General features: G+C 44.1%; 3 protein-coding genes across 3 annotated transcripts in view; all 3 read right to left on the bottom strand.

Annotated features, from left to right (window-relative positions):
• Nucleotides 1–6,555, bottom strand: part of LOC118101553 (leucine-rich repeat-containing G-protein coupled receptor 5-like) — a 21,715-nt gene extending 15,160 nt beyond the window's left edge. Inside the window, exons 1-2 of the mRNA XM_035147449.2 lie at nucleotides 6,126–6,555; nucleotides 307–378 (exon numbers count right to left, since the gene is read on the bottom strand). Coding sequence (XP_035003340.2) covers nucleotides 307–378; nucleotides 6,126–6,424 — 371 coding nt within the window. The 5' untranslated portion in view covers nucleotides 6,425–6,555. The remainder of the gene's footprint in view (nucleotides 1–306; nucleotides 379–6,125) is intronic.
• Nucleotides 6,556–7,043: 488 nt separating this feature from the next.
• Nucleotides 7,044–8,858, bottom strand: lsm8 (LSM8 homolog, U6 small nuclear RNA associated). Its single transcript, XM_035148140.2, has 4 exons — nucleotides 8,623–8,858; nucleotides 8,351–8,391; nucleotides 8,108–8,235; nucleotides 7,044–7,569 (listed from the first exon to the last, which is right to left on the bottom strand). Exons 1-4 carry the CDS (start codon nucleotides 8,651–8,653, stop codon nucleotides 7,479–7,481), a joined length of 291 nt encoding a protein of 96 aa, XP_035004031.1. The 5' UTR covers nucleotides 8,654–8,858; the 3' UTR covers nucleotides 7,044–7,478.
• A 1,021-nt stretch (nucleotides 8,859–9,879) lies between these two features.
• Nucleotides 9,880–20,000, bottom strand: part of grip1 (glutamate receptor interacting protein 1) — a 28,461-nt gene continuing 18,340 nt past the window's right edge. The window contains 12 exon segments of the mRNA XM_035147296.2: nucleotides 9,880–14,436; nucleotides 14,574–14,720; nucleotides 14,811–14,927; nucleotides 15,016–15,126; nucleotides 15,934–15,966; nucleotides 16,189–16,300; nucleotides 16,937–17,090; nucleotides 17,245–17,448; nucleotides 17,541–17,680; nucleotides 18,911–19,055; nucleotides 19,155–19,300; nucleotides 19,842–19,911. Coding sequence (XP_035003187.2) covers nucleotides 14,134–14,436; nucleotides 14,574–14,720; nucleotides 14,811–14,927; nucleotides 15,016–15,126; nucleotides 15,934–15,966; nucleotides 16,189–16,300; nucleotides 16,937–17,090; nucleotides 17,245–17,448; nucleotides 17,541–17,680; nucleotides 18,911–19,055; nucleotides 19,155–19,300; nucleotides 19,842–19,911 — 1,682 coding nt within the window. The 3' untranslated portion in view covers nucleotides 9,880–14,133.

Below are 20,000 nucleotides of genomic sequence, written 5' to 3'. Positions count from 1 at the left end.
GCAGAAATTAGCCTTTAAGATAACGTGTTATATGAGGTGACAGTGACCTTGACCTTTGACCCTTGATCACTAAATTCTAATCAGTTCATCTGTGAGTCCAAGTGAACGTTTGCACCAAATTTGAAGAAATTCCATGGAGGCGTTGTAGAGATATCGTATTTCTGCCGTGTTGAATGAAGCTCGTCTGTGTTTGTTTGGCTGTTAAACAGATTCTCAATTTTACAGAAGATACCTGGAATGTGTGTGTGTGTGTGTGTGTGTGTGTGTGTGTGTGTGTGTGTGTGTGTGTGTGTGTGTGTCACTCACAGCTCCTCCAGGAAGTGCAGGTTGGACAAACCTCCGCTGGACAACACAGTCAGATTATTCATACTCAGATCACTGCCGACAGAGAGAGAGAGAGAAGTGAGCGTTAGTGTCTCTCTACCTTCACACTGAAAAGTCACAAATGAAATAATAGAATGATTGTATATGAAACTATAAATATAGATTTAAAAAAAATACTGTTCGTTCATAATTATATTTTGTTTCACAGCAGCTTCAATAAAAAACATCAATAAATTATAAAAACATAAAAACTGTCAGAGTCTGGTTCAGACACAGAAACCATTCAAACACAGCTCACGTGTAAAAACAGTTACACAAAGCGTCTACTCAGTGCTCACACACACACACACACACACACCGGTTAGTTCTGGTTTCACTTTGTAATTTAGGGACGAAAGAATTTAGTCTGACATGCGTCCTGTCGTCATCACCTACGTGGGCGGGGGGGCAGTTGTCTTTCTGTTTGAATGAAGCGCTTCACCTGGTTGCCATGGTAACATCATGATGGTATCACTAGCAACATCAGCACCTTCAGGCGCAGTACTCCACAGTACTACAGTACTCCACAGTACTACAGTACTCCACAGTACTCACAGTACTCCACAGTACTACAGTACTCCACAGTACTCCACAGTACTCCACAGTACTACACACTCCACACTAGTTCAAATGCACCAAATGAACGTCCTCGTGGTTCAAACATTATATCGTCGGAGGTGAAGATTGGTTCTGTGATTGGTCCAAAAGTCCAAACTATCCAACAAAGTGTTTTCACTGCAAACCAACAGAACCTGGTTCAGTTGGATCCAGACCCAGAACTCCTCCTCTGCTCTGAGGAACCTTTCACACCTGATGTTCAGCTTCAGACTGAACTGACGAGTCTGAAGCTCTGAACCAAACAAGTTGAGAAAGAACCAATAACGAAGCTTTAAACATCAGGTTCTTCAAAACCGTCTCAGCTCAAAAGGCCATCGAGTCAAAACAAGGTGATGTCATTGGCTCGGAGGGAAAATCAGTTGTTGTAATTTTGTGTTTGTGCCAAAAGGTTCTTCTTCCTCTTGGCTTTGTTCTCCTTATCTGACCCCGTGTGTTCCTGCTATCTGTCTGATAACCATCGGGAGGGAACGTCTTTCTACTGGGAGGACGGGGAGACAGAGCGTCTTTGTCTCTCACACACACACACACACACACACACACACACACACACACACACACACACACACACACACACACACACACACACACACACACACACACAGACACACACACACACAGTGAAGGTGTGTCTGCAGGTTGAATACACCGGTTGTTAAAGAACTTTCTCAACACACCATAAAGCCTGTTAATGTGTGTGTGTGTGTGTGTGTGTGTGTGTGTGTGTGTGTGTGTTGCTTTACAACATTGTCAACAGGTAGCCTGGTCACACAGAGACGTTTGTGTGGACGTATTTTAGCAGAATGTTTCTTTACTCTCAGACCCACAGCGTCACGGCCGACTGGTTTTATTACTTTAACACAAACACACACTTTGTGTCCATTCACTTCATTTATTAACGAACACTCAGAATATATATCTTGACACGAGAGTTGTTCATTACCCAGACTGAGGTTCACTCACGTTCTCCACACGTGCTCACACATCTGAAAACAAACAGTCAAACCTTGTTCGTGATTCCAAACACGATGAGAAGAATCCACAGTCACACGAATTCTAAAGTTTTATCAAAGTTCTGCTACTTTTCTGTGTCTTTGATCATTTATATTTTTTTACTTCATCCTTAATAGGAAAATACATGTCATAATAATATTTTCAAAAGTACTACTAGTGTGAATAAAGTAAAATATCTACAAAGTGACTTCAGTCGTAATATTTGAAATTAAAGTTATAAATTTCGTTACAGAACATTATGAGAGCAAATTAAAAATATATTAGGAAATATTGTGATAAAAGTTTCAATCAAGTCAAAATCGTAAAGGAATAACCGTTGGTCTTTCTGTACTTTAGTTACATTAGTCACATGAAGTCAAACATCGATCATAAAAAGTCGTAAACCTTTCTAAACGTTACTCTCACAGAGTGTTTTCAGGATCGTGTGTCACAGTTTGAGTTTCGACTCCACAAAGACGAAGCGTTTGAATCGTACAAGTTCAGACGCTTGAAGTGATTGTTTGTGGTCTGAGGAGTGAAAGTGACGAACACGGAGAGAGGGATGAAAGAAAAGACGAATACATTAACCATGTTGTGTGGTTTTCTCCCTGTGTGTAATGAGATAGATGCAGCTCTGTGTGTGTGTGTGTGTGTGTGTGTGTGCGTGTGTGCGTGTGTGTGTGTTTTGTCTCTTTTACGTCTCCTCGGGCTCAAACTGATGGATATCACACGATTATTCAAATGTCGGCAGAAAGACAAACTCTGACGACAGAGAGAAAAGAGAGTTGTGTAGTTGGAGGCAGAGTGTGACAGTGAGGCCTCGCTCTGGTTTTGTCCTCTTTCAGTCTTTCAGTCGTTCTTTCAGTGTTTTGGGGCGGGCGGCGGGGGGGCCCCCACCCGGAGCGGGCGGTCGCGGGGTTTGGTCCCTGAGTCAGTCTGAGCTTCCTGATTCCAGAGGGAAAGTTTCCACAACATAAACAACAGCGAGTTGAACTAGAGACAAACTGAGAACGACAACAACCTGACGACTGAACTTATTCTGGATCAAATGTACCAGAGTCTGATTCTGACTCATGTTTCAAAACCTCCACCTGAAATAGTTTAATGCTCCAGTTTTTACCATTTGGGTTTTTTCTCTCTCGAATGTTAACTTCTTTATATGTTTCCGTCTTGTTTACATCCAGGTCCGATGTGGTCCTCAGTTGGTAACTGTCGTGTGTTGACGTCTCAAAATGCTGTGAAAACTCCACATGTCTTAATCGGGTAAATATCCGAACACGGGGGCCACCAGGGGGCGAGAGAGATCTGTCATGTCGTCTTCTTTATTTACAGTCTGTGCTCAAGGGTTAGGGTCAGCAGCTCGTCACGAAGCGAGGCTCCAGAAAGGATTGATGTCCAAACACTAATTAAACCTCTCACATTATTAATCTACAGCTCTGACCTCTCTCACAACCTGACGGGAAGAGACTGGTCGTCCATTTACCTGTGTGTGTGTGTGTGTGTGTGTGTGTGTGTGTGTGTGTGTGTGTGTGTGTGTGTGTGTGCGACAGCTGAGTGTAAGTGAACCTTGACGATTCTGCAGCAGGTAAATGGACGACATGATTTGTTCCTCTGGTGTCGTGAGAGAGGTCAGGTGATTGACAGGAGGCTCACCTGTCTGTCCGTCATGATTGACAGCTACTATGACTCCAGATGACATCACCGGAGTAAGATGGCCGCAGCAGCGTCTCAGATATTTTAGCTTCATTCTTGTTCAACGGGAGGAAGTGAAGACGTGTCGTCCATCTTGAATTAGAGACTATGGTTGACACCAATATATCAATAATAGGTGTTGAAAATGTTTATGTATAAATTAATTTGCGATCATTAATCCACTCGTCAACACCAGAGACGAACTGGTCATCCAACATGGCTGCCAAAGTGGGAGTGGCTAAAACATCCTTCATATGTCCATGGCTTCATTCAGCAGCTAAATGCGTCCGTCAGATGCAGAATAGAGACGTACAGAGCCATTCAGACACACACACACACACACACACAGACACACACACACACACACACACACACACACACACACACACACACACACACACACACACACACACACACACACACACAAAGCCATTGACAGAGTCGTATTCAGAGTGACGACGGTCAGACAGTAAACTGATGTGTGTTGAGTTTTCTCACAGTTTCACACACACATATTCAAACTGTTGCTTTAATGAAACATCGTCAGCTTCAGTTTCATCTGTAAACAAACGTGTGAAACCTCAGTTTGATCTGGATTCTGTGACTTTGCAGAACAACAGAGAAACACTGAAGTGGATCCTGACGTGGATCCATGGAGTCAGACACTGATGTACCAGACAAATGTCAAGGAAATCACACGTACGACCATTTAGAAGACTTTATAAAAGTTTTAAATTCACCAACTGCTTCTCTTTTTCTTATTAAATGTGTGTTACAGGTTTGTTAGTCTTGTAAAACCTTGTGAACCAGTGGGTTTGGCACAAAGGAATCAAACTTCCCTCAGTTTCTAACCCCTGACGGTCAGAGGAACAGAATCTAACTGTTTCCCTCGTTTCTCTGACTTCAGGTGATGACAACGAATCATCCATCTCTTTCGAAACAGGAACCTTCTCGCTGTGAGGTGACAATGATAACCACTGTACCACCGTACCACTGTACCACCGTACCACTGTACCACCGTGCCGCTGAAACCACCGCAAGCAGAAGAATCTATTTACATCTTCGGATTCACCAGCGACCCTGAACACAAACATCTGGGAACATCAACAAACTGACGATCGGCTGAACGCATCGTGACAAGGTGACTGGACCGGCTGTGGGTCTGTGGTGACCGACCGACAACACACTCACACACACACACACACACACACACAGACGAACTCCTTGATGTTTTGTTGGATTGAACGTCTGATTGGAGCTTTAATAAAGACACAAAGAACCTTTGATCGACTGTCTGTGTGGTGTTGTGTGTGTGTGAATGTCCATCTGCCTGTCTTAGACAAACTGTAAGGAAAGTGCTTTCATTGAGAAACACACACACACACACACACACACACACACAGAATTGAAGAAGGTTTCCTTTAATGAGAGTGAAACTTAAATCCTGGACATTGTGCAGCTTTTAGACCACAGCCAAGACGGGCAGGTTTTCCTCCCACACACACACACACACACACACACACACACACACACACACACACACACACACACACAGTGTACAGTGATGTAATGGTTTTGCCAGAGCTGAAACATGTTTTGTGTGGAGGCTGGTCACCTGCTGTGAGGTGAAATGGATTTGAATGAATTGAACTGGAGTTCGACTGAAACTTCCTGACACAGTTATTAAGTTTCTGAAAGTTGTTCTGTGTCAATAACTGTTCTGGGTCCTATTGACCAGAGAATATCTTCAGTCTGTGGATCAGCTCAAAGACTTAATGTGCTGACGGGAAATCCTCAGACAAATATGTATAAATATAAAAAGATTACCGTTCCTCCAGTTTCATTTAGAATCAGATGTTAATGTTTTTACTACTTTACAACAACATGTGTTCATCCACATGCTGATCCAGGGACTCGTTCACACCTTGTTTGTTTCAGAGCTTCAGACTTTACAGTTTGGTCTGAACCTAAATATCAGGTGTGGAGGTTCCTCAGACCACGTCGTCCATCACTGACCTGCTGCATTTATTGTTGTATATTAATTTGATTTGATCAACACACATATATCACAACTCTCCATGTGTCCAGAGAACCTTCATAACAACAGAGACTTCTGGAAACTCCAGAACCTCCTGGAGAACAGTTCCTCAGAAACCCTGAGAACCAGCTTCAGGAGAACTGGAACCATCAGAAGCACCTGGGACCTGAACCTGACTTTATGAACCATCAATGGAAGCAGCATCTGAAGGTTCAGTGGAGCCACTTTAAAAGCTTCGAGAACCTTAGAACCTGTTTCAGAACCTTTAGAACAACACCATGACGTGCGCGTACGTTCCAGCAGAGCTCGAGAGGAATAAACAGGTGCTGCGATTCTCACGACGCACGCACACGCACACGGACACATGTTGCACAGTAAACCCAGTAGACCCAGTAGACCCAGTAGACCCTCGGTGCTGACTCACAGGAAGGAGGTGAACACGCTCAGGTTGCTCGGTATCTCCCGGAGCCCCAGGTCCGAGCAGTCCACCCGGTGCAGCAGCCCGTCCACCTCGCACCGACAGCGGCCAGGGCAGCCCGCTCGCCCCGCTCCTCTGTCCCCGTCCCCGGAGCTCCACGCCCCGGCCACCGCCGTGCTGCTCGCCCCGGCGGTGGGGCTCTCCTCCGCGGCCACGGAGCCCAGCATCCCCACGCCGAACACGGAGCTCCGCAGCCCGGCCGAGAGGAGCGCGAAGGCGCTGATGAGAGCCACAGTCCCCGGCATGTCCTCCACGGTGTCTCCCGAGGAAAGTTTGAGCTCCAGAGAAAAATGAATCAGAAACAAAGTGGATCAGAGCCACATCCTGTGATCCGGATTCAAACCGGATCAGAAACTAAGTAAAACCGTTTTCAGAGAGTTTGAGATGAAGACTGAAGGTTGAACTGAGTCCAGAGTGAAGCATGGAGAGAGAGAGAGGGGGAGAGGGGGAGTGTGAGGGAGAGAGAGAGAGAGAGAGAGAGAGAGAGGGTGTGTGTGTGTGTAGGAGAGAGAGAGAGAGAGGGTGTGTGTGTGTGTGGGAGAGAGAGAGAGAGAGAGAGGGTGTGTGTGTGTGGGAGAGAGAGAGAGAGAGAGAGAAGAGAGAGAGAGAGGGGGAGAGAGAGAGAGAGAGAGAGAGTGTGTGTGGGAGAGAGAGAGAGAGAGAAACATGTTTTCAATGATCAAAATGTTTTTTTGATCATTTTTCATCAATGTTCAAGTTCAACAGCCTCAAAGATCAAATTTAATTTGAACACATTTACACAAATCGTCTCAAAAATCATCCTCAAGTCTTTTGGACGTCGATGAACATAATGAACATTGTGTTATTATATTTTCAGGTCAGTGAACAGACGGTGAGTCAGAATATGAGACATGAAACTTTAATAAACAAAACAATGTGACAAAAGGACTTGAAGCATAAAAAACTTTCATCATAACAACTCGAACATTTCACGTCTTCATTTATAAAAAGTCCAAACTGAAGTCGTCGTCGTCACGGACGCTGCGTTAAACTTTTCAGTCCGTGTGACAGATTCTCAGCTGATCCAGCGTGAAACCGGCTCCGGTGGCGCTCGTCCACACGACTGACGCTGAGGCTGAAATCACTTCCTGTTCACGACCCGTCCCTGAACGTCTCACCACGCAGCCTCACATCAGGTACGAGTGAACGAGCGAGTGATTTCAGACGCAGCGTCAGTCGTGCTGTCACTCTCCTCCTGTCGCCGCGGAGATGGCAGTCAGGATCGGTGAGAGTGGAGGGAGGAAGGGGGGGTGAAGAGGGGGGTCAAAGGTCGAGGGGTCAGTGGGCGACTGAGTTGAGCGGCTCAGCTCTGATGTTTCCTAAATCCAGAGTGGAGTCGTGCTCTTCATCGATTTCTCCGATCACAGCGCTGAAAGAAAACCGCAAAACCGATAATCAATAAACTGAACACTGTAAAAAAAAAATACTTTACTTTGTATTTCTGTGTCACGTTCTTCATGTTCAGTTAAATCTCCAGTGAAACATGTTTCATTCATCATATTCACATGTGTCTGGTAAAAACATAAATCTATGGAGGGAACTGGATGTAGAAGTAACTCTGAATGTGCATCACGCCCCCTGGTGGCAGAGTCAACAGTAAACAGCAGCTCCACATGGGAAGTGATGACTTGTTCTCTGTTGTCAAGGAGTTCTCCTCTCTGCTAGGACTGCAGGTTTGTTTCAGACCTCAACTCCAGAAACTGTCAGGAAACTAGTGTCCTGACATGTTGTGTAGTTGGTGTTTGTGAAGCAGCAGCAGGTTGTCGGGTCTGACTCGTTCACACCAACAGGAACATGTGAGGAACATGTGAGGAACACGTCAGGAACATGTGAGGAACACGTCTGTGGTTCAGTTTAGGTCTGAAATCAGCTTTGACTCATGAAGACGTTAAACTAGTTCAACTCACACGTTGTCTCCTCGCACGATGTAAAGCCCCAGAACCACCTGCTCCACACCCTGACTGGAGCTGAACACCCGCTCGTGACTCTCATCCAGGATCAGGTTGATGGTCTGGTCGAAGCCCTTCAGGGTGCCCTGCACGCGCGCGCACACACACACACATGAATGATCTCAGTCATCTGAAGATCGATAATATTGATGATTAATGTGTTGAGTCAACAGTTTGGATCAGAAACGTGTTGAAACTCACCACAATCATTCTCCCGTCGGAGGTGACGATGGCCACGGTGCCTGAGCCTCGGTTAAAGAAACTACATTTCTGGACACAACATTCAAAACAACACAAAACAACCAACTCTTCTATTTTAAGACTAAAACGAATCTCAGCTTCAACAAGTTAAAATCACCGCTAGTTAATAAATACCTAACAACTACAGCTAGCTTAGCTCCTGAGCTAACGAGCAGTCAGCCATTCATTCGGACGGGCAGTTAGCATGTTAGCAGCTAGCGGCGGAAGGATACGGTTGATGTAGCTCTCCAGGGCGGTGGACATGATTCCTGCGGGACTCGGTGTCTGTGTTTGTGGTGAAAATGAGGCTGAGCGTCTCCACCGGGTCCGTGAGGGCCGAGATCAGAAGAGGAAACACCGACAGACACGGAGAGCGGAGCTAACACAGGAGCTAGCACGGGAGCTAACAGGGGCAGCTTATGCTAACAGCTACAACAGCGAGCAGACAGAAGCAATCCCACACCGAGCAGGAAGCAGAGCGTCGAACCACGGATTCACTTCCAACCGTTTATATTCTCATATAAATATTAAATATAAACCATTAACTCATGTAGAGTAACATTACATTATTTGATTTGATTCATTATTTATCAAATATTGAATTATTAATTATATGTTATAAACCATGGTCGTAAATAATACTACTTAATAAATATGCAGAATAATGTATACATTTCCAAAGACAGACATGATTCATACACAATTTTCTATATATTATACTTATAAATTATACTTTAATACTTAATGTTCAGTGATGAATTATTTTTTGTACTCCGTAAAACTGCATCATTTTCTATATATTATACTCAATTATACTATAATAATTTGTACTCCGTTATTTTGCATACATTTCTCTATATATCTTATCAAATGAATACTTTTGAAAATATATAATTGTAAAGTTTCGTCAGCATTAAATTCTATTTTTTATATAATGTGCATTTTTAAATAAACTATATTTAACTATACTATAATAAATGTTTGTTAAATCACTAAGAATTCATACATGACAAGTATGAGGCAATTTGAATTGAATTATTATTCAAACTATTTAACAAAATTATACATACCAATAAACTCTATTTTGTTAGTTATTAGTTGATTATTTTCAAACACATTTCATTCATAAATCATATTGAGGAATTAATTAATACATTTAAAAAATCATTACTAACATAAATTGCACTAATTCTATATATATATTTATGTATATATAAAATATCATAGTATTAAAATGTATACAGTAATAGATAATGTTTGATTGATATATTCGTTTTGTATATATTTTATACAGCTGAATTATATTGTAATAATGTCAACTCAATAATAACTTCTACTCTTTTGAATATATTTTTAATTATACAGATTTTATTTAACTTAAGCTCAGAACATACAGAATCTTTAGTATAAAACACAGCTCGAGTGTATGTATTTAAAAACAAACATGTTGGTGTTTCAGTGTGAGATGACACATGAGTCGAGTCGTCCCAGCAGGTCTTCATCTTTATTGTTGCTCAGTAGTCGTCCATACAAAGGGAAGGTGGAGAAGAGCAGTGGAGCCCGACAGGACAAACACCAGGAACGTCGATCATGCTACCAAAGTATTAAATTTGTACAAAAATACTTTACAACATCCCTGTTCCTTTAAAGAAAAATAGTTTGGTTGGTTGGTGAAGCTACATGGAAACAAATTTGACCAATTATATTAAAATGGCAGTGCAATGTGTGTGTTTGTGTGCGAGTGTGATTGTGTATGTGTGTGTGTGTGTGTGAACGTGTATGTTTGTGTGTGTATGTGTGTGTTTGTGTGTGAGTGTGTGTGCATGTGTGTGTCTGTTTGTGTGGGTGGACGTCTTGCTGAGGTGAATCACTAGAGTGCAAATCCCTGCAATGTTACACACACGCACACACACACACACACACAAGCACACACACACAAGCACACACAGTGTTTATGGCTTTAGAGCTCACTTGTCCAGCCCTCCTGAAGCCACGCCCCTCTTCCCATTGGTAGAACAGTTGGTTTCAACTGAGCACGACTTGAGTTGTTATGGTAACTATCGGAGTTTCAGGCTCATCATTTGCGCAATGTCCTACGATGCTAGCTGAATCCTAACTAAACATTAGCAGTGTTAACCAAGTGTTAGCTGTGTGCTAACTGAATGATAGCCATGTTTGCTATGTGTTAACTTTGCCATGGCATAGTTCCAGGTGGTTGCAAACCAATGGCTAGCTGTGTTAGCCCTGAAATAAGCCTGTGCTCAACAAAGTGGTGTGAGGCCGATGTTAGCTGAGCTGTAATCACATTTTAGGTTTGTTCGTTAAGTGTTAGCGCTGTGCTAAGACCTAGCTGAGTTGGCCGGGTGTTAGCCTTACTTTATCTGTATGTTACACAACTATTGGCTAATACTATGTGTTAGCCGTATGTTAGCCTTGTTTGGAGTGTGTGCTGCTAACCACTGCTGTGTTAACCAGAGACCTGAGTTAGCTGTGTGCTAACTCACTACTTCACTAGCTGTAGCCCCGTTATGTTCTAGGTATGTGCTCCAGGTGTTAGTCTTTGTTTCCCATGTGGTGAGGTGTTAGTGACATTGTGCTGAATTCATCTTAGTCACATTAGGCTAATGCTATTCTTGTGCTCAGTGTCTGCTCGCTACATGCTAACAATATGCTAGCACTGTGCTTCAGATGATCGGTTTTCAAAGTTGAGGATGGAGTAGAACAGCCAATCACAGCCAGCTACACAGAAAGAGCAAATCACAGCTATCCAATCAGATCTCGTTTCCAAAGCACAGAATCGGTTCCAGAGCAGCGATTGGTCGCTTCAAGTCGGGGAGGGTTTCTATTGGCCTCTGGTGCTAAGGGAGGGTTCTGATTGGCCAGTTTAAAGTGAGTTCAGTATGAGGTGAGAGCTGGAAGATGTTGACATCAATCCAAAGTAAACACACAAACACACTCTCACACACTCACAGACACACACTCTCACACACTCACTCACTCACAGGTATTTACTGTCACAGGTTTCCTGTTCAAACAGGACTTTTTTCTCGTGTAACATTTCGTGGTTATGAGGTGAAGGTCGTCAGGGTTCGATGGTTTCGATGTGAACAGCGACGCGACTGAACTGTTTTTTAAATCTATTTTACATCTTTTCAGAATCAGTCGTCATGGAAACAAACGAACAAACAGAGAAAACTGACAAGTCAATCAAAAAACACACAGATCGATTAGCATAATAGATCACTGTTACTGGGGTTCAGGGGGTTGGGGGCATGCTTGGCTTCTTCTGGAGCTGATTGGTTTATTTACGTGTTGAGGAGAACCAATCACAGACAGGCAGGGAAGCGTTTGTTTTCTGATTGGTTCCAGCCAATCAGCTGAATCAGAATTGCCGTCTGTCTCTCATCCTGGCTGCCTATTGGTCAAGGGTAGAAGGGGGTTAGGGCACAGCCAAGACTAGAAATTGAGGTGGGAGGGGCTTAACTGGCCTTGTGTTTACCGCACACACATAACACACACACATACATACATACACAGTGTGGCCAGTCCAACAGGTGTAAACAGTAGAAAAAGATTCTTATTGAACTGCTCAGTGTCTTCGTCATTATTACTTTTCCAGTCTGCAGCTCGTTCATGGCACTGAACTCAAGTCTTGACACTGAACCCGTCTTTCTGTCCGTGTTTATTAGGGATGCTCCGATCAGAGCCAGCTGATGAATATTGGAAATTACTGGATTTTATGATTGTTAAATTCAACAAATTAGAAAAGAAGGTTTTGGCAGAAAACTCCATCATCGCTGTTCTTCAACACCACGACTTGTTATTGTTTTATTTTGGTGACACTCGACCCGAAACGATACGCAGCCCTTGAACCCACCACGTGTAATTGGAAAGTTTCTACCTTTAACTGAATGCTAGTTTGATTACAGTCACCATGACCACCATCTTTGTTTGTCCAAGGATGTTATGGTTGGGTAAATTTGAAACAGTACAGAAGCGTATTGTCGGGACTCCATGCTACACTGTTGACTCAAATTCAGTATCTGCAAGTAGCATTAGCCTAATAGCATGATATGGACGTGGATGTGTGGCCCATCATGGCAGAACTAAATATGAGCAGCTGCAAGTTTGTGTGGTCCTGTGGATCCCACCCTTCTAGATTCTTACCGTAACCAAAAACGTAATCATTTCCACGTTGCTTATACTCACTTGCAACTTAACCATAATAATCTTTTATCATCTGCTTAAAATAAAACTTCACAGTGCTTCTGCCTAGAAAACCCTGGTGGGATCCAAACCTTTTTCACATTGCTAAACAGCTTCCACTCAAGTTGTGCAAGATAAAACCAGTGGGGGCAGAGTCAAGGTGCGAGTATGCTTCAACCAAAGTGATTTTCAGGTTGTCGAACTGCAACTACGACTTATTGGAAACTTCTTTTGCAAGAATACTTGGTGTGACTATTTATTGGAGGTACAAACATTTTGGCCCTAGAAGGCCATAACCTGGCTTCATTATTGACAGACCTGATGGAGGGTGATGGGGTTTAAAGGGTTTCTCATGCAGAACCTTCCTGTAAAATGTTTTAAGAACAGAACCCAGTCAGTGATCACCACTAGTTTGTATGATCACAATGACATCGGCCATATACACCCTGATCGGAGCATCTCTAGTCTCCTTGGCATCATGCCTGTCTATCAGCAGGTTCTGGATTCTGGACTCAAGTCCAATCAGTCTTTGTGCTGCTGTGGTTCTTGGCCAGCACAACCAAAAGCCATGTTTCTGGTTCTAGCAAGACCAGACAGGCCTGGAGCCATGGTTCTAAACTTGTAGAGGCAGCAGACTTGATTCTGTAACCACCAGGACCATGAGCAAGAACCATGTCTTGGACCAGTAAGACTAGTGGCTATGGCTCTGGCTTCAGTAGGTTTAATACCTATGGTTCTTTGACCCTGAGACCATGAACCAGAGCCATGTCTAGGAACAGGTAAGACAGCTGGCTCAGGCTTCGGTTGAATCAGTAGCCAGGATTCTGTTACCACCAAGACCAGAACCCATGTGTCTTGGACCAGTAAGACCACTGGCCATGGCTCTATTTTCAGTGGGACAAGTAGCCCTTGTTCTAGGCTTGTAGAGCCATTAACCATTGATCTTAGACCAGTAAGACCAGTGGCTGAGGTTCTGGCTTCAGTAGGACAACTAGCCATGGTTCTGTTCCCTCGAATACCAGAACACAAGTGTCTTTGACCAGAAAGACCAGTGGCTGTGGCTCTAGTTCCAGTAGGGCCAATGGTCCTAGTCCTTGGCTTGTAGAACCAGTGTCCACTGATCTTAGACCAGTAAGACCATTGCCTGTAGCTCCAGCTTTAGTAGAACCAGGGGGCATGGCTGTGGCCTCGTAGAACCAGGACCCATCGATCTTGTATCAGTAGCTCGCGTTGTGGTTCCAGTAGTATCAGTGGTCATAGTTCGGGATGCAGTGACACCAGTAGTACCAGTTTGCAGAACTGGTTCAGATGAAAAGGTAAGGAGTTTTTCCAGTCAATTGTGTGCTTTCAGGCTCCTTTAGCAGTTCAAGGGTCAAACTTAGTGGTTAAACGTCAAAGTTCATCCAGGGGGTGTATGTAGCACCATGAGGGTCCACTCTGAACCAGTTTGACTCAACTTTGTTGTATTGTTCTCGTCATCGACCTCTATTCCAGTCTGGTTACAACCAGTTTAATCCAGTTAGATCCAGGTTTGTCTGCTATAAGGAGCTATTACTCACCTGCCCCACCCCAAACGCTGCCCCCAGCAGATCTCCCGGTTGGCTCCACTTGATTGGACCACAATCATCTACTTGGCCCATACAAAGCTCAGACGGTCCCAGGTCGCCGCCAATTGGCTGAGGGGAGTGGCTACTATTGTTGGTGATGCCATCAGTGTGATTGGCCAGCAGACAAGAGGAGGTGGGGTTTCGACTGATGACGAGATCCAAGCGATTTGGAGACTCTGCGATCAGAGGAACGACCAGGCAGCAGTCAAAGTCCCTGGTGCGCACGTGGTTAATCTGGAAAACAGAAGAATGGATGAGGGGCGGTGACGTATCTTTTTCAGTAGCAGCCATTTGATGGGAAAACAACTCAACATACTTCACAACACTGTAACAGTTTAGGTTCACGTGCCCACCGGGTCTGGGTTTTTTACCTGTAATATTCGGTCATAGGCTCGGAGGCCGCCCCGCTCCGCCGGACCCCCAGGTCGGATGTTGTTAACGTAGACGCCACGGTCCAACAAACCATCAGAAACACTGAAACCAAAGTCCTCCAGGTCCGAGGCCTTCTCCAGAGTCAACTACAAATATAAACACCCGCTGTTAGGATCAGAACCTGAGGATTACCGTGTTGTCATGGTGACGTGTGGTTCTCAGTGGTCAATGCTCACCTTATGGAGTTCCACAGGGTTCTGGTTTAGGATCTCATTGACTTCCTGCCTCATCTTCCTCATGGCAAAGGCTCGGCGTTGGGGGTCAGAGGGTAAGGTGTTGGACCTCGGCGTCACCTGGAAAAGTTCACAGGAATAATTCTTAAAAACGTTAAACACACAAACAGTAATATCGACGACGTGACAGGTTTAGTCCAACAGTCACCTGGGGTCGGTTGCTGCTGCGTTCCTGAAAACTCGCCTGGCGTCCCAGAGTGCTGCGCAGGGGGGTGGGGTCATGGTTCAGACTGAGGGTGGAGCCCGACATGATGGTTGCCTGGAGAAAGCCAATCAGAGAAAGCCAGTGAATCAGAACCATCCAATCAGAGGACAGCGTGTGAAAGATTCTCTCTTGGATCCAACAAAAACATGGTGACTGAAGGAAACCTGGGTGCACGACCTTTGACCCCAGCTAGCACGATCACACCAGCACAGGTTGCTACAGACGGGTTCTACTGACAGATTCTACTGTGATGGATTTTACTGACGTTCTACTGACATTTTATTTAGTTGTTTCTGTCTTTACAGTTAAAAAGTTTCTGAGAACTTGATCTACTCTCAGGATCTAATTTGAGGATCTACTGTTCTCCTCTGGTTCTACTCCTGTCATGTTCAGGATCTGATTCCACTTGAAGAATCTACTGTTTCTACTGAGATTCTACTTCCTACCGAATTTTTTTCACGTCACTCAACAGACGGTCACTCCTCAGCCAATCAGAATCAAGGACTCATCAGACGCATGCATGACTGACAGATCTGCTTCAAGACGGCAAAACAAACTACCCATCAGGCCTTGCACAAGCTCTCCCAGCATGCCTTGCTCAAACTGCCATGCCTGGTGCAACATGACTCTGCCACATGATTGGCCAGAAGCTGGGTGATGTCACTAAGATGTCACAATAACGTCACCATGGTCGGTAGCTTGCTGCTGGGGGGTGCGGTTAGAGTCACATTCAAAAACAGATAACACGTTGGACGTTTGATGACGCTAGAAGAAAATGTCCAGTTACAGAGAGAAGAGGACAGAGGAGAGTTAGTGGAGAGGGGGGAGGAAGGAGGAGGAGGAGGAGGAGGAGGAGGATACCAGAGCGAGGAGGTGCGTCTGCTGATCAGTCTCCTGGAAGAGAAGGAGTCATTTTTCTTTTCAGCTCAGTCGCTAAGATTTACTGCTGCATTTCCAAACAACATAAAAACCTTTAGCAGCTTGAAGAGTTCACACTCAAACACTGAAACACTCAAACACTGATATTCCTGCTGCTGCAGATTGAAGTTGTAAAGTTCTTGTTCGACTGATTCTCACATTTGAGACATCATGAGTTTTGTTGACGGAGCCACTCACCTCCAGCTCCCTGAGGATGCCACTCTGTCCACATGTCTCCAGATCCTCCAGAGCCTGAGACCAGAAGTTCTCCTCCTGGTCCGGTTCTGTCCCATCATGCCCCACGGTGAACCTGGAGGAGAAGGTGACGGGTTAGCCAATCAGAGAACAGCCTGACACACACACACACACACACACACAGAGGAGGCTGGTGACGGACAGGTCATGCTGGTGAGAGTGGGCGGGAGCTGACGACATACACGTCCATCCGGTGTATGTGTCAGTGTGGCGGGGGTCAAAGGTCACCAGGTGAGGGGTCAGCTGGAGGTCAGACAGGACTGTGTGGGGGGTTAAAGGTCAAAGATCAGTGTGATACCTGCTGTCAGAGATTAGACCGCTGGGCAGGTTACAGGCTCTGCAGACAGAGACACACTGATGTTACTGCTGCTAGCTCGCCGCTAGCAACCGCCACCGACTGGAATAAGAAACGCTAACATGCTAAAGTCGTGTGAAAAGCAGCTGTGGAAATCTGGATGATGTCACAGGTTTTTAAATCACGTTCTGCAGGTTAGTGTCTGAACTGTATCTGCCTTTTATTTATATCAGTTTTTTCTTTGTGTCAGCGTAGTTTCCTAGTTTCAGTCATCCAGGCTGTTATTATCATATCATATAAACAGGTTTTATATTTTCACCTTCACTTTAAATCTGTTCTAATTTAAACCTGTGTAGTTTGTCTTGTTTAGTTTTTCTCTGTCTCTGCCTGTCTCACCCTCCGAGTGGTGGGCGGTCCCAGTCGTCATCACTCAGGCCCAGATCTGACAGCGGATTGGCTCGCTGGCGAGCTGAGGACGATGATTGGCTGTTGATCGTCTTGGCGTTGCGCCACTCGTGGAACGTGTACGGAGACGACTGAAACGCTGGAGCTGCAGACAAACCAAGAAGATCGTTCATGTGTGGATTCAAACTGATGAATGTATTCACCATTGTACAAAAAAATACTTGTTTATTTAAGTATTAAAAACTGTCCAAAGTCCTGATTCGCAGACGAAGCTCAGGGGTCAGAGGTCAGGTTCCTACCCGGCGAGGTGAAGCTGCTGTCCATGTTGGATCCGTCCCACGACTCCACGGCGCTGTCGACGGACGGTAACGTGCTGAACGCTCTCTGGCTCGATGGAGGCACGACCATGATGACAGGCTCCTCCTCCCCGTCCTGGTTCTCCTGACCGAGCCCCACCCCCGAGCTCAGACCTGGACCAATCACGCACGACTTCGGACTCGACACTTTAAGAAAACATAAAGGAAAAGTTTATTTTTTACCTGTGGTCTTTAAAAACAGTTTAAAGTAGCTGCTGCACCAAAATAATTGAACGTACGCTCGCCCTGCTTCTTGATCTTCAGCGTCACGGTCTCGCCCGCCTGCTGCAGCAGACTGATGGCTTCGCTCAGAGGCTTCCCCTTCAGGCTGCTGCTGTTGATCGCCAGGATACGATCTCCCACGTGGATCGCACCAGTCCTAACACACACACACACACACACACACACACACACACACACACACACACACACACACACACACACACACACACACACACACACACACACACACACACACACATTATTATTATATTATAATGTTATATTTTTTAAATAATTGTGATTCTGTTTTATTTGACAACATATTCAAAGCACCAGGGGGCGCTACCACAAAGATCTGTTTGTTATCCAGCTCCTGGTTGATTTCTGGACTCTGTGTCGCTCTGGTGTTAAAACTGAATTTACAACTTTAATCTCTTTATTTTTTTATAGATTTTGTAAATTTTTATGTGTAAAGTTATTTCTTTCTGAATTATATAAGATTATTTACTGCAAGAAAACAAATGATAAAGTTGAAGTTGTTGTATTTGTTATGAGCAGCAGAGGGCAACATTGTCCACTTTCCCAAGATCTTAGCACAATTTATCTGTTCACTCAGTTCATATTTAAAATAAATTAAATATTCTCAAGGTTATTATTTCACAGTTTGTGTTTAATATTCTATGTGAACAACAACACATAGTTAATTAGTTAGTTTCTATCTTTAGTCTCTTTATTTTATAGATTTTTATGCTAAACTTTAGACTCTATATAGTATAATACAAAAATGTTTATAAAATATTTACTGCCACGTGATAATGACTGTGATAAAAATAAAGTCGAAGGAGAATAAAACATGATGTACAAGTTGAATGAAGTTGTATTATTTATTATGAGCTGCAGAGGGCGACCTTCTCCACTTCAGCCTGATCGGAGCACATCTGTCACATCTGTACGATTCGTCTCTTTAATGTTTCACAGACAAACAGACACAGTTTGTTTCAGCGTTGAATTAAATCAGTGTTGACTTTAAATGTTCAACATTATTAAATCTTCTTTCTGTTGATTTACGTTCTGCAGCGTCTGTTGAGTCTTTACACGAAAACTGAAACTAAGTATTTTTGTTACATGATTTCTCTCTTTTGTTTTATATATTTATTGTTATTTATTGGATGTTTTATGTTGTGTGTGTGTACAAGGATGATTATTAATTTATTTTAATTCAGAAAAAGGGAAATATTCCTGTTCTGGTAAATTATTAAAATCTATTTAAAAGTCTTATTTGAATAAAGAGTCAGGAAACCCAAAATATTAATTTCACTGTTGTTGATGAAACAGAAAAGCACCAAATAGTCACATATTAAATTAAAGGTGTAGGTTACGTGTTTACCTCTCGGCCAGCCCGCCCTTAGTCAGCGAGGAGATGATGATGGGGTCGAACGGCTCCTCGGTGCCTGAGATGGTGATTCCCAGTGGGCCACCGTACCGCTGCAGCTCCACAGTGTAGATGATGGTGCCGGACACTTCCTGTTCGTCTGGAACACGTCAATAAAGATTCATTCAACAGGTGAAGAAAGAAATCATTTAATAAAAAAAATGTAATAATCTGCAGTGAATTCAGTGAGAAATAAAACCTGAGTTGTCTTCGTCTTTGCGGATCTTGAGCTTGACGAGTTCCTCGCACTGCTGCAGGATCTGAACGGCCTCCTCCATCGAGCAGCTCTCCACGCGGATGTTATCGATGGCGAGCAGCTTGTCTCCGAGCTCCAGCGTCCCCGTCCTGGAAAAACATAAATAAATATAAACATAGATTGTGATGAATGTGATGTGTCTGTTTAAAGTGAGTCACAGTGAACAGATGCTCTCTGCTGGTGACTGAAGCTCTTTAACTCATATTATCTGCTTCACACACTCCAACACACATGACCTACACACACACACACACACACACACACACACACACACACACACACACACACACACACACACACACACACACACACACACACACACACACACACACACACACACACACACACACACACGTTAGCCTAATTAACCAGCCACCTACAGACAGCTGACCGAGCTTCAACACATCTGACACTTTAATGTGAGTTTATTCTACCATCACATTCTGTAGCGTGTGTGTGTAGTTTATAGGTCATGTGTGTGATTGTGTGTGTGTGTGTGTATAGTTAGGTGGTGTGTGTATGTATAGTTTATAGGTTGTGTGTGTGTGTGTAGTTTATAGGTTGTGTGTGTGTGTGTATAGTTTATAGGTCATGTGTGTGTGTGTTTATAGGCCGTGTGTGTGTGTGTACCTGTGTGCGACGCTGCCTTTCTTGATGTCAGAGATGATCAAAGGATCTCCTGGTTTCCTGTTGGACGGAGCTGCACACAGATAAGAAACGTTTGTCACAACCAGTTCAGCTTCCGTCTACGTGTTTTCACTTTGACCTGATGAATAAACTAAACTCCGT

This window comes from Hippoglossus stenolepis, chromosome 22 (genome assembly GCF_022539355.2).
Source record: "Hippoglossus stenolepis isolate QCI-W04-F060 chromosome 22, HSTE1.2, whole genome shotgun sequence".
Classification (NCBI taxonomy): Eukaryota; Metazoa; Chordata; class Actinopteri; order Pleuronectiformes; family Pleuronectidae; genus Hippoglossus; species Hippoglossus stenolepis.
Note: the sequence above shows the minus strand (reverse complement) of the source record. Positions and strands in the feature narration are given on the sequence as shown.